The 14,388-nt window shown below is 43.6% G+C and overlaps 1 protein-coding gene across 2 annotated transcripts in view; it reads right to left on the bottom strand.

Moving 5' to 3' along the window:
• spata5 (spermatogenesis associated 5) overlaps positions 1-14,388 on the bottom strand; it is a 231,069-nt gene that overhangs the window by 201,507 nt on the left and 15,174 nt on the right. For both annotated transcript variants that reach the window (XM_004911116.4, XM_012955572.3), the window contains exons 5-9: positions 11,622-12,245; positions 10,532-10,661; positions 8,420-8,476; positions 8,204-8,327; positions 7,239-7,494 (exon numbers count right to left, since the gene is read on the bottom strand). In XM_004911116.4, coding sequence (XP_004911173.2) covers positions 7,239-7,494; positions 8,204-8,327; positions 8,420-8,476; positions 10,532-10,661; positions 11,622-12,245 — 1,191 coding nt within the window. The remainder of the gene's footprint in view (positions 1-7,238; positions 7,495-8,203; positions 8,328-8,419; positions 8,477-10,531; positions 10,662-11,621; positions 12,246-14,388) is intronic.

The following is a 14,388-nucleotide window of genomic DNA, read 5'->3' on the forward strand; positions in this document are numbered from 1 at the left end:
CACTGTTTAAAATTCCATGTAGCAAGAGCCAGCTCTCCTCCATCTATGACACCAATTCATACCATGCCGAGCACATTGCTTTGATTTTTCCTCCTTTACAGGTCTATTAATCACAGAACATGCAAAGCACAGCAGGAATTGGAGCCTTACTCTGGCAAAACTCTAGCCCCACCAGAGCTGTGGGCTAACAGAGTCCCAATTATGGGGGGGGGGACAGCAGTATTTTTTCATGAATCCCAACTCCCAAGTTACGCCTTTTGGACATGGGCAGCTATGCTGGAGCACATCCATGTACCTACTGAGCTATTATCAAAATGAGACAAACACTTGCTCAAAATATAACTGTGTGTATCAGCATAGTAGGGGTCAATTCTTTAAAAAATACTATTGTATTTTGCAGGCTTTGTTGGTGATAGGCCAGCTTTAATAGACAAATAACTTGATTTACTTTTTTTTAAACTAAAGGAGACATATAGTACAAGTGAAAATTCCCTTAATCTGGTAGACAATAATTAATAATATATGGTGCTGGTTTCACTCTGTGCTAAAAAGGAGATTTTGTGAATACTCACCGTTAAATCCTTTTCTCTTAGGACGTCTGTGGGACACAGGGACCTTGGGTATAGTATCTACCAGCAGGAGGCAGGACACTAGAGAGGAAGAAGAGGAAGAAGCCCCTCCTCCCTGGTACTATACCCCCGTAACTTCCTTACTGAGCCAGTTTTGTCAACCATATAACAGATTAACAGAATAACAGAATAACGGAATAACGGAATAACGGAAAAACAGAATAACGTAAGCAGGAAAACCTTTCCAGAAAGACCGCTTCCGGGGGGGAAGCCCTGTGTCCCACAGACGTCCTAAGAGAAAAGGATTTAACGGTGAGTATTCACAAAATCTCCTTTTCTCTTACAGGTGTCTGTGGGACACAGGGACCTTGGGGACATACCAAAGCTGTCCCATTAATGAAGGGTGGGAGAAGCGAATTCAGGCAACTGCGGCTTGCAGTACCTTCCTCCCGAAGTGGACGTCAGATGCCGCAAAGACCTCAAATCTGTAGAATTTGGTAAAGGAATGGATGGAGGACCATGTAGCGGCCCTGCAGACCTGTTCAGCTGAGGCCCTGTTCCTAAAGGCCCAAGAGGTGCTGATTCCCCGAGTAGAGTGAGCTCTGATGTGGAGAGGAGGCGATTTACCCTTGGCAATGTATGCTCTGCAAATGGCCTCTCTAATCCAACGGGACAATGTGGCCTTGGAGGCCGGGGAGCCCTTCTGGGGGCCAGAGTGCAAGATAAAGAGGGCTGAGGACTGACGAATGTCCTTAGTCCGGTCTAGATAGAATTTTAGCGCCCGGACCGGGTCTAGCGCATGTAAGGCCACTTCCCTGGGGGAAGATGGCTGAGGGCAAAAGGACGGAATGGTGATGTCCTGGTTGATGTGAAAGGAGGTACCAACCTTAGGTACGAAGGAAGGCACAGTCCGTAGAACTGCTCGGTCCGAGTGGAAAACGAGGTAAGGCTGCAGATGTGACAGGGCTGAGATCTCGGACACTCTCCGTGCCGAGGAGATGGCCAGCAGGAAAACCGTCTTCCAGGTGAGCCAAGTTAGGGGAATACTGCCCAGGGGCTCGAAGGGCGGGCCCTGCAGGACATTGAGGACAAGGTTAAGATCCCAAGGGGGAATGGGGTCACGGAAGGGAGGGTGAAGCCTCAAGACCCCCTTTAGGAAGGTAGATATGTCTGGTATAGTAGCCAAACGACGTTGGAAGAGGACCGACAGGGCTGAAATCTGGGACTTAAGGGATCCCAGGGAAAGACCCTTGGAAAGTCCCGACTGAAGAAAGGACAAGAGTCGAGGAAGGGAGAAGACCTGAAAGGGGTGACCGCCAACGTCACACCAGGCCTTGAATGTCTTCCAAACCCGGTGGTAAGTTTTGGAGGAAATCGGCCTCCGGGCAGCCATCATGGTGCGAATGACGTCCGGAGAGAACCCTTTGCGCTGGAGTACTAGGGTCTCAATAGCCAGGCCGTCAAACTCAAGAAGGTTGGATCTGGATGGCGGATTGGACCCTGAGTCAGAAGGTCGGGATCCTGGGGAAGGCGCCAAGGATCTGCCCTGCTGAGATGGACCAGGTCGGAGAACCAGGCTCTTTTGGGCCAGAAGGGGGCCACTAGAATCACTGGGCCGGTCCCGGCCTTGGTCTTCCTGATGACTCTGGGTAGCAGAGGCAGAGGTGGGAAGATGTACGCCAGGGGGAAGTCCCAGTCGGCTGTGAGAGCGTCCGCTGCTAAGGCTAGGGGATCTCTGCACCTGGCCATGAATTGGGGGACCTGTCGGTTCAGACGAGAGGCCATGAGGTCCACGGTTGGGAGACCCCATCGTGCGACGATGCCCTGAAAGATCCTTGGGCTTAGGGCCCACTCTCCTGGGTCGAGTTGTTGACGGCTGAGGTAGTCGGCCTGCCAGTTGTCGAGCCCGGGAATGTATACAGCTGTCAATCTGGACTCCTGGGTCTCCGCCCAGGTCAGAATGAGGCTGACCTCCCTGAGAGCCTGACGACTTCGGGTTCCGCCCTGGTGATTCAAATAGGCAACGGTGGTTGCGTTGTCGGATTGCACCTTGATGGCCTGGCCCTTTAGGAGGTGCTGCCAGTGTAGCAGTGCCAGGCGGACTGCCCTGATCTCCAGGATATTGATGGGGAGAAGAGCTTCTGTCTTTGACCAGGTCCCCTGAGCCGAAAGGCGGTCCAGAACTGCTCCCCAGCCCGTGAGACTGGCGTCCGTGGTCAGGAGGCGCCAGTGTGGTTCCTGAAGGGAACGTCCCTTGGCCAAGGTGGGTGTTGAGTTGCTTGAGGTCTAGAATAGGCCGAAAGGAACCGTCTCGCTTTGGCACGAGGAAGAGGTTGGAGTAAAACCCCCGGAACCTCTCTCCCGGAGGGACAGGCATAATCACTCTCTCGTCCAACAGGTCCTGGACAATGGAGAGGAAAGCGGACTGTCTGAGAGGATCCTGGGACAGACGGGACATGAAAAACCTGCTGGGCGGGTTGGAGAGAAACTCGAGGCGATAGCCTGAAGAGACTACCCTGTGTACCCATGGATCGGAGGTAAGATGGAGCCAGGCCTCGTGGAAAAAACGAAGTCTGCCTCCTACGGGAGTAAGACTTCCCGCCTGGGTGTAGTCATGCGGAGGGCTTGTCGGCAGGCTTGGTTTGGGGACGCCTGCCCTGCCAGGAGTACCTGGAACGCGGCGGGAACTTCGGTTTCCCTGAGGGATTCTGGAACCTCTCTCCTGAGCCTGTGGAATCCCGGGAGGAAGTGAACTTGGAGCCCCTGGAGCGAAAGAAGCGGCCCCTACGAAAGGAAGGACGGCTTTTGGGCTGTGGGAGGAAGGTGCTCTTTCCTCCCGTGGCCTGGCTGATGATTTTGTCGAGCTCTGGCCCGAAAAGAAGTTTACCCTTAAAGGGAAGAGTGGTAAGCGATTTCTTGGAGGACATGTCGGCAGACCAAAGTTTGAGCCAAAGCGAGCGGCGCGCCGCTACCGCAAGAGCAGAGGTGCGGCTAATGACCTGAACAGAGTCCAAGGAGGCTTCGCAGAGGAATTCGTTAGCATCACGAATCTTGGATGCTAGTAGAGAAAGTTCCTGTCTGGAGGCGCCCGAGGAGATGCCTTCAAGGAGGGAATCGGACCAGGTCTGAACAGCCCGGGAAACCCAGGCGGAGGCCAGGGCCGGACGGAGGCTCTCCCCTGCGGAAGAGAACATGGCTCTGAGAAAACCCTCCATCTTTTTGTCCATCGGATCCTTAAAGGAGGAGGAGTCCGGAACAGGAAGGGCCGTGTTCTTGGATAGACGGGATACCGGAGCGTCCACCGACGGAGGAATAGACCACTTCTCCAGAGCTTCCTGTGGAAATGGATAAGAGCGTTGAAAACGCCGAGAAGTCTGAAAACGCCTTTCCGGGTGATCCCACTCTGACTGGATGAGAGAATCCAGTTGGTCATGGGAAGGAAAAACAGGAGAGGTCTTCTTCTGGCGCTTAAAAAGAGAGGAAGAGGCCTCTAGGGTGGATTCTGGAGTCTTGAGGTCAAGACAAGATATAACGGAGGAAATAAGGGAATCAATAGCCTCAGACGAGGATTTTGCTGAATTCTCCGGATCGTCCGGTCCGTCAGAAGAGATTTCTCCTTCACTTAAGGACTGATCTTCCCAAGTGGCTGAGGCGTGCAGGGACTCAGAGTCGCTGTAGTCTTCCAGGCGGAGTAATGCTTGTCGCTTGAGAGATCTGGTGGGCTGTGGATCCTCCCTATCCAGTCTGTCTAGTAGTTTATCAAGACAGGCTGCTAACTTGGGGATGCCTGAGGAAAGCTGAGCCGCCCAGGCAGGAGGGTCCTGGTTGGAAGAGGAGGCCTGCGCCTGAGCATCCAAAACCGGATCTGGAGTAGGGTCCCCACCTGCTAACTCTGTGGAGGGGGGAGGAGGCAAAACCGGAGCCTGGGAAGGGGTCTCAGCCGGAAGCTTGGAGCATGAGGAACAAAGAGGTTCCTTTCTGCCAGATGGGAGACGTTTGCAGCATCTGGCGCATGCTAGGTATTTTACTTTTGATGAACTAGAAGCCCCCCTGGAAAAGGGGCCTTCTGGAATGCCCTCTGCCATGACAGAAATAAAAACAGTGCAGTTCTTAACAAACAGTCAGCAGGTATTAAGCAAAAAAGACAGGAAGGCTTTAGTGCAATAGGCAGTACAATGAAGGAAAGATTATCACCTCTTCACATTTCTTTTTTTTTTTTTTTTTTTTTTTAATAAAACAAAAGTGTTTTGAAATATATATAAAAGCTTATGTGTAAATATTCCCAGCTGAGAATCAGTCTCACAGTGCCCAGCCAAGGTGTACAGTACAACAGCCCAGTAAACCAGCAAGGGTAAATCTGAGAGAGAAAAAACCTTAAACCACGATTCCAGCCCTGCCCTGCTCGTTCCTAATGTCCCCCAATAGTGCCCCTGCCTGCTAGAGTTACCGTCCCAGCGTCCAGGGGAAGGAAAAAGGCCCCTGAGGAGAATCGCTGAGGACCGACCGTTCAGGATGGAGAGCGGTGAGGAATGGCGCGAAACTGTCAGGCGCGCAAGTAAAAGGTGCGCGCAAGATGGCGCCGCGACGTGACGTCACTGGAACGCATAGGGCGCAGTGGAACGCAAGGGGAGAAAACGAGAGGGGCACTCAGGTGAGGGAAGCGGAGCAACCGGAGCAGACAAGGCGGGCTGGAAGAAGGGCTGGCTGGGAGCAGGGAGAGACTGACCTGAGCACTGAGGAGGAACACCGGACAGCTTCTGCACTAAAAGGTATAGGCAGGAAAAAACTCTGTGTGGCCCGCTCCATAGGAGTCTTAGTGGCCCCGGTGCCTGGGTCCCACGTTGGGGGAAGTCTGTAGAGGGAACTCAGAAAAGGGCCCTATAGAACAACCCCTGGTGCCAGGTAGCTCTGGCCGTAGAATTCAGAGGGAGCTGTAGATCCTGTCTCCTGAGGACACTAGACAAAACTGGCTCAGTAAGGAAGTTACGGGGGTATAGTACCAGGGAGGAGGGGCTTCTTCCTCTTCTTCCTCTCTAGTGTCCTGCCTCCTGCTGGTAGATACTATACCCAAGGTCCCTGTGTCCCACAGACACCTGTAAGAGAAAATGATCATTATCTTTAAAAATGGCCACTTTATTGGACATCCCTATAGATCTGCTTCAGTACCTGGCCATGTTCCAAATGATGGGTGGGAGTGTCCCTACCAAAAGCACAGTAGGAAGGTTATAGCCAATCAAACTGTACTTACACAAGCAAGGAGAGGTTTTAGTTCTCCGTCAGGTCTAGGTCTAGCTGCTGATCGGTTCTATTCTACAGCACAGTGTGCTGAGTGCCACCAGCTCCCCTGCACGGCCTGAGAAAGAAGCCAGCAGGAAGGAGAAAGGCAGGACTAGCAGGGTTTTTGGATAAATCAGCCCAGAAACACAACTTTTTTTAAGCACATTCCTTCTATATCTAAAATAGTATAGTGTACTGGCACATTCTTATATTTTTACACAATATGTCACCTTTAATGTATACTGGATTGTATATTGTTGCTTAGAATTACATTCTCTTTCACAATGCAAATTTTTTTTGAGTACTCCTCCTTGGCCATCAGATGACTGGCCAATACTATACAATGTAGAAATAAGGCATAACTATCTGTTAGCAGATATGATTGACCTTTGGCATTCCATCTGTTGCTTAATTACACATCCAATCAACTTCTTACATCTACTGGTTGTCAATGTTTGGTGGCAGTTGTAGTCAGCACAGAATGCGCAGTCTAATACACAGTTATCCATCTAGAAGTCCTGTGGGTTAGATGTTAATGAGCCAGCTGCACGTAAAAAGCTGTACAGCTCTGGTCAAAAATACCAGCGTAGTGGGATAACAAAGGCTGTGAGGGCCTCACTGGATTGCTATGTTCCGCTACATATCAGAACCCACCAGGGAAGTGCTGTTTGGTGTACCTTGCTCTTTTCACCTTGGGAGTTGTATCACTTCTCATCTGGCTCCAATTATTCAATTGAAGCACTGACTCCTCTAGAGAATCTACTGACAATTCGATTAACGCAATGTACACATTGAAATAGCAAACTAGGGGGAAAAGAAGGAGTCTACAAATATTTATCCAGCAATATTTATACACTCTCATGTATCACGAGGAGACTTTATAAGAACATATTGACAGGATACTTTTTTCATCATTGCATATGATCATGTGCTGCTTTTTCCTTTATCCCAAATGCAAATGTTTTTTACTAATTAAATGGCTAGCTATCTAGTTGTATATTTGTACTAATGTATACTGTGATATAACGAAAAAAAAAAAGCTCTACTTGTAGCTAACATCAAAATGACTAATAATAATATGTGCAAAACATTTTATCATAATTTGTTTACTTTCCCCCCCCCCCACATTTTTATTATTTGGGGAGTGGGGGGATCCCCCATGTTACATTCCACTGAGGAATGCAACATGAATTTTTCCATGATAACCCTTTTTCACAGTTTTTGATGAATACATTTGCTTGAACACATCCTGATTACCTCTATGAGCTGCACATTTAAAGGAGATTGTTGATTTTTGTATATAATATCACTCAATGTAACACATAAATACTACTGCAAGAAATCTTTTTTTTTAAAAAAATTGGTAGATTTGCACACTATATAAACTCTCACCTGCTTCTTTACACAAAGCTGCCAAGTCTGCCCCCACATATCCATGAGTTCTATCTGCTAGTTGCGCAAGGTCCTCTTCCTTCAGCCTGTGAGGGACTTTCTTCAGGACTTTTTGCAGGATATCCAGTCGTCCCTGAGCATTGGGCACACCTATTTCTATCTCCTTATCAAACCGCCCCGGCCTACGAAGTGCAGGATCCAATGAATGTGGACGATTTGTGGCACCCAGCACCAACAACTGCCCTTGACTTTCTTCCTGTTACAGAAGTAATGAAAGGAGTTAGGACACCTAATAGCACAATATACAAATGAGACCTGTCTAATATAGAAATGCAAGTCAAGCAGCACCCCTAACTGGATATCATTCTCAAACCTTTACTGACTGGAGCGCATTGCCTGCTGTTCCTTGCATGGATATGCAAACTATAGAGCAATAGATATTCTGTTGCATAGTTCTATTTTGTTTTTATCTTCTTACTACTAGCTGATCTATATAATTGGTCATATTGCCTAATCAGACAAGACTTCCCTTCCATCTCATGTGATTATAACATATAAAACATATAAAGCATTGCTGATTGCAAATTTGTAAGCAAACCTAATATAAAATGTAATAATATGTAGCCTCTGTGTGGGTTGTGGGAGGTGCTGCTTTGGTTTTTTAAGTATGGTTCAGATTTGCTGTTGGAATATCTGATGAAGGAAGGCTTGTCTGCTGAATTGTTATCTACTTGTCACTTTCTGCAGTTGGTAATAATGGGTTAAGCTCCCTATACACATTTAAGTAGGCACAATTCCTATTTCTTGCAAGCTTGCTATACTGATGCTATGCCAGGCATCTAGGGAAAGTACACACCTCATAGAAATATGTGGAGATTTTGTGCAAGGACTACATATTGTTGTAATTTGACTATTTCTTCTAATCCATTTCAAACTACCCACATGTAATGCACAAAATACCATACCGAGCCAATACCATCCATCAGTGTAAGCAATGAGGCCACTACACGTTTCTCCACTTCATTCTGGGCTCCTTCCCTTTTTGGGCACAAAGCATCCAGCTCATCAATAAATATAATGGAAGGGCAACTAGAAAAAGAAGAAAAACAACAGGAAAATTACCATGCACATTGTTGTTCACTCAGAAAAGTACAAGGAACTGTAATATCACATAATATTACCACTGGGATGCGTCTGCAAATATCTGCCGCAGCCGTGCCTCTGACTCCCCATAAAACCTGACATGAACAAACAGAGTTGTGTTATGTCATGTACTTTTCTCTCTTGGTCCTAAAAGAACTTTTATTGACTTACTTACAAATATTAAGAATGTGTATCTGTAAATGAGTTTCCCAACATAGTTACTTAAGAAAACCTGCCTCCTAAAAAGTACAATACTAATAAGTAAGCTAAAAAGAAGATTAAAGCAGCAGATGTGCACTGTAGAACATCAAAAGTCCTGGCTTTTAGTAAATTCATCTGTTATCAATTGGCATATATCCATAGTCCCTATTCCAGTCATGCAGTGCATATAAACAGTTTTTCAGAATAATCTGGCCAGTGACATCATTTTTTGAAAAACAGATAAAAGTTTCTACAGCCCAGAGGGCCCCCACACTCGTACATTTCAGCATTAATCTCAGCCCTGAACTGGTACTGAGTATGTGACCTTTAATGCCAGAGTATAAAAATAAGCCAGAGTTTCTGTTCTCATCATCTCAAATGCAGGATGTCCATTACAAAACCAGGACAGGAAAGATTAAAATAACCATCAGCTTAGACATGGGAAAGGCAAAACAAAACACTGCAGGGTTAGAAAAGCATATAATAAATATGAATCAAGACATAAATGAGGAATAATAATTCTAGTCCAGGTATAGGATCTGTTATCCAGAATTCTTGGCCTGGAGTTTTCTAGATAAGAAAACTAAAAAAACATGCTATCAACATGAATTGTTAATAAGTAAGTTACCATAAAGTACAAGGTACTGTTTTATCACAGAGAAAATGCAGATCAGTCAAAACTTGAACTATAAAGCCCTTGTGTGCAAATGGCATCAGTCCCACTACGCAGAAATAATAACAGCATTAGTGTGTGATTTACTAGAGCCAAGGCACTAAGGGAACCATTGGAATTACTGCCACTTCAAGGCAAGTATTAGTTCCAATGTTATATTGCATCCATGATTCCCTGTACTTTGCACTCAGGCCAGGATTTGTGGAAAGGCCACAAATGCCCGGGCCTAGGGTGGCATGCCGCCCCGCCACACCAAAATGTTAAAATTTTGCTCCCATATGGAGCAGTATACACAATTTTACATCCATTTTAGAAATCTGCCCTTGCTTTTGTAAATTAGCCCTTTTGTCTTGTTTGGAAGCAACGAACATTTTAATCCTGTAATACTGCAGTATAGTAGGGTTTACTGCCTTTGGGCTATATTATAGTCTATGGGCTATATTATTTGCTATCATTGCCCACCAGTGACATTATAAGAGAAAATCATCAGTTTCTTATGTACAGAAAACAAAGGAGGTGGATTTTTTTTTTCTTTTTTGTTAAGCCTGCCAGCATGACTTCTGATAAAGTATTTGATTTCACATACTGATATCTTCTTCTAGCTTCCTTTTCAACCTAACTATGTGCTGAGGGGGCATTCAGTGTGCTTCCCTACTGAGTAACATATTACATTATTCCGGACATTCTCAGGCAACTTAAAAAGCTTATGCAGGCCTGCTGTTACAGAAGTTAAACTAACTGTGGCAGCCACAAAATAAAACATTAAACAAATGACATTTCCATACTTTGCATTAGTAGTAAACGTAAAAACCTGTACTTGTACAAAATATGATTAAACGGAAGCAGGCCTGGACTGGTAATATCCACTGGCAAATGCCAGAGGAGCTGTTGTAAAATGCCATAGGCAGTCACTATTTAGTGGCCTGTTGGGGCCTTTATGTGCTTGAAATGCCAATATTTTTATCTAATTCCAGACATGAACGGAAGATAATAGATTGCTTTTGTATTGCTCTTCTATTTCAGAGCCATACATGATAATTCCCTTTTTCTTATTACAGGGTTCAGTAACCTACATAGCACAGCATCTATTTGACCTGGATCCACAGGTGTCGACAAACTCATATTTTTCTGAAAAGAAATTTGCAACATAATACTACAGGATTCATGTCAGTGTATAAGGCAGTAAACAAAGAATCTTACTGAATACTGACAAAAGGTTTCACAATTGTAATAAGTGTAATAATAAATACTGAAACATAAGATTTCATCAACATACTTGCTAACAATTTCCGGACCATTTATAACAGTCACATGGGCTCCAACTTCATTGGCGATTGCTCTCGCTATCAGTGTCTTGCCTGTTCCTGGAGGGCCGTAAAGCAAAACCCCTCTGGGAGGAGGAATCCCTTCAAATAAAACATAATATTTATTAGTTATGAAAAATTTTTATCTAATTTATTACTTGCCTTTTGATTAAAAGTCACATTTTCCGTACTGTTGAGATGGTGAGCGCAATTGGCCACATCTGCCAAAATATCTATATAACTGGCCAGTCAGACATTCCAAAACAGCCTGCGTATGGTCAGCATGAAGTACCGTACTTTGATAAGATGTCTACTAAACCCCACCAAACACTATTTTATTTGTGCCTTTATCCAAAAGAAAATCACTGGGCAGGGTAACTGCAAAGCAACCATAACTAACAACAGGCCTGGACTAACAATCTATGTTGTTAGCATTTCTTTCAGACCATAAGTAGCACACAGATGATCTGTGAATCTGTATCTTTATTATAATAGGAACAAAATATATTTACTTCATATCCCTTTTTGAAATATACAGGGTCATCCCACCATCTGAGAGCAGCTTTACTGGGATTGGTTATGGCAATGCATAACAGAGGAAGCCAGTCATCGTTGTGGAATAAATCTCATGCCAGTGTCTGGCATCAGGCTAAAATCATCAAATAATTATGAATTACTTGTTACACTGTGACCTTTTTGCCAGTAAAACAGCAATTATTTTAATGTTTAAACTGAGATAACTGCTCTTGAGCTAATGTCACAAAGGGTGGTTTCTCCACAGATATATTCCCACCAGAAGAGAAATGCCTAAGTTGGCACAGACAGATTCTGGAGTTTCTCTGCTGGTGGAAATATTATGAAGAAACCACACAGTGTGATATTTTCATTAGTAATTGCCTGATCATCTTACTGTTTTCCAGTAAAAAAAAAAATCAGAGAAGAGGTACCATTAACGGAAATAACATCACCAAATCACCACATCTCACTACATTTACCCTATAAATACTTTCATCATCCCAGACATATTTCAAATTCTAGTTTGTATTCTGAGTGTTGTCGTACCATAATTTCTAAAAAGTTCAGGCTGTTTTAGGGGCAACTCAATTGTTTCCCTTATCTCCTTCAGTTCTGCTTTCAAACCGCCAATCATATTGTATGTAACTTTCCTTTTCAGTTCATCGGTTTCTTTTGCCGTAGTAGTCTTTTGCTCCTTGTAGGTAATTTTAGTTTGGGGAGAAATACAGTAATATGTATCTTTGTTACACCGTGCACCAGCCCTACTGTGTGGGGATGTTAGGTTTTCCTTTTCACTACGATCATTATTATCAGTGGAGAGACAGTCAGAGCATTCTTGACCCAATTCCCCTGAATTTTGGTCTTTTGTAGGTGTCTCACAAACGACACCTGTACGAGGAACTGAATCTCCATATTCGTTGGATCTGGATGGAGTGCTAGTTGTGTTACTTAGGCTTTCTTCTATATTTAGCATGCTTAGGTTTAAAGAGATATCTGAGGTGCTGGTATCCAGACTGGTCCTTTCTAATGTAAGCTCATTTTCAGAACTTGTCCTTTGCAAAGATTCTTGCACTGTGCCATCAATTCCTTTCACTTTTAACATCTGCAAGCAGCACGGCCTCCCATAAAAGTTCACACTTAGAAGGTTACCCGGTATGACTACCTTTCCACCTGGAAATCAGTTTAGAGAAACAATGATTATTATAGTGATTCCATAAAAATCATGTAATCATTCTGGCTGATTAACTGTATTAACAGTATTACACATTTTCAACACAATTTTTCAGAAAATATGCGTGCACCCTCAGTATGTGAGAAGAGAAAAACATGAATTCATTTATTATATACCCAAAGTATGCAGGACTTTGCATACACACATATGTGCTAAACCACTATACCCCCTTTCAATGATTTTAAAGGATTTAAAGGAGACATATTGTGTTAAAATATAGAATGTGATAGTAAATTATAGTCCTCTAAATATAGAGGCAATGTGCTGAGAAAAGTAGTGTTTTGGGTTGATTTATTGAAATTTCCCCCCAAACCCCTACTTGCCCCTTCCATCTGTTCCACTTCCTGCTAGCTTCTTTCCTAGGCTGTGCTGGGGAGTCAAAGGTACTTAATACTGCACTGTAGGATAGGAACCAATCAGCATCTAGGCTGACCTGATAGTGAACTGAAGCCTGTCTTTGTTTGTGTCACTGCAAAGCTGTGATTGGCTATCCCCCTCCTACTGTACTTCTGGCAGGGACTGTTAGGACACGCCCACCGCTTATTTAAAACAGGAACAGTGGTCTTTTTTTAAAGATAATATTAATTTCTGGCACAATGTAAAACTAGAACCATATATTATTAAGAATTGCCTACAATATTGGAGGGTTTATTAGTTTATTAGTTATGCTATATGTCTCTTTAAATCACACTAGTTCACACTATTACAACTTACACATTGGTCTAATAATGATTTAGAAAGGCTTATCCTCTCCAAATAGAAAGACCAACTGCTGTTATATATTTATATACAATTATAAGTTTCAAATGGAAAGCCTTTCCTACACAAAATTTCACCCACATCCCCTCCAGGATTTTTATAATTATACATTCTTTTTGTGTATTATACACACATTATACAGGTGAAGCAATCCTTATTATTTACAAAGCTGCGGTACACAGCATACACTAAGTTGTGTTCATTACATTAAAATGCAGAGCACAATTGCAAGGTTATGGGGGGAAGTAGGAAAGATACACTTTTGCTTGATTTTAAGTTGTAGTGAGAGGTTTATTACAACTTAATAACATGACATTCCCCAATCGTGAATGAAATCCTAACTTGAAAGAGAAATGTATGCACCGTTCTGTAGGACTATCCATCATTCTGCCAGCCGTTAATACAAAGTAATTTATAACTGAGTTGTAACATCTGTGATCACTCTCCCCCCTGCATACTTCAGGCCTTCTACTAATCAAAATGGTTGCTTTTAGACAGGCATTCAATCAATAAAATGCTGAGCCTTGCTATTTTTCAGAACAAAATATCAAATTAAACATTACAACAACTGATATTTCAATCTAAATTTATTTTGTCTTCCTTCTTTTTAAATAAAATATATATTTTTACATATAATGTTTTACTAAAAAGCATAAACAATTGACCATACCTTAAATCACTTTTGGTATACTTTGGGTAATACCAGCAATATTCAACACTTTTCTGAATGCTGGCAAAGTACAGATGAGTGGGACAAAACCTGGCTGGTTCAATTTAAAAAAGATATGCCCTATATACATTAAAATATAAGCCACTGGTTTAATTGAACACCCAGTTACTCACTTATTAAGAAAATAAACCCACCGAAAAACCGAATCAAAGTTTTCGTATGTATTAGAGGTCATGAAAAGCCCCCTTCAATGACAAAGTTATTTCCCCAGGTTGGTGATCCTGTTAGAAGAAAAATACAGTCCTAACAGGAGAGAAATTAGCGATCTATTTCACAGGGGGTGCCTAACATTTTGACACCCCACAGTGAAATAGAATTTGTATGTCATTTAATGCGGAAGACTTTTGTACCATTTCTCTATGCTCCTTGCAAAGACGCAGCTTGGGGTCCATAATTAACTGATAGACCAGCCGGCAAGCAGAATAACAGGAGATGCCTTATTTCCATAAAGAATCCCTGGTTTGACTCTCAATTCCTGGAAAATGTCTTCCCTAGAAAAACTGACCAAATTCAGCATTGTATTCTAAAAAGCTTATCTGTTATCTGGTATGTGTGCCTTTTCTCCTTTCTATCAGCTTAAATGGCTGCCCCTG

This window comes from Xenopus tropicalis, chromosome 1, assembly GCF_000004195.4.
Source record: "Xenopus tropicalis strain Nigerian chromosome 1, UCB_Xtro_10.0, whole genome shotgun sequence".
NCBI lineage: Eukaryota > Metazoa > Chordata > Amphibia > Anura > Pipidae > Xenopus > Xenopus tropicalis.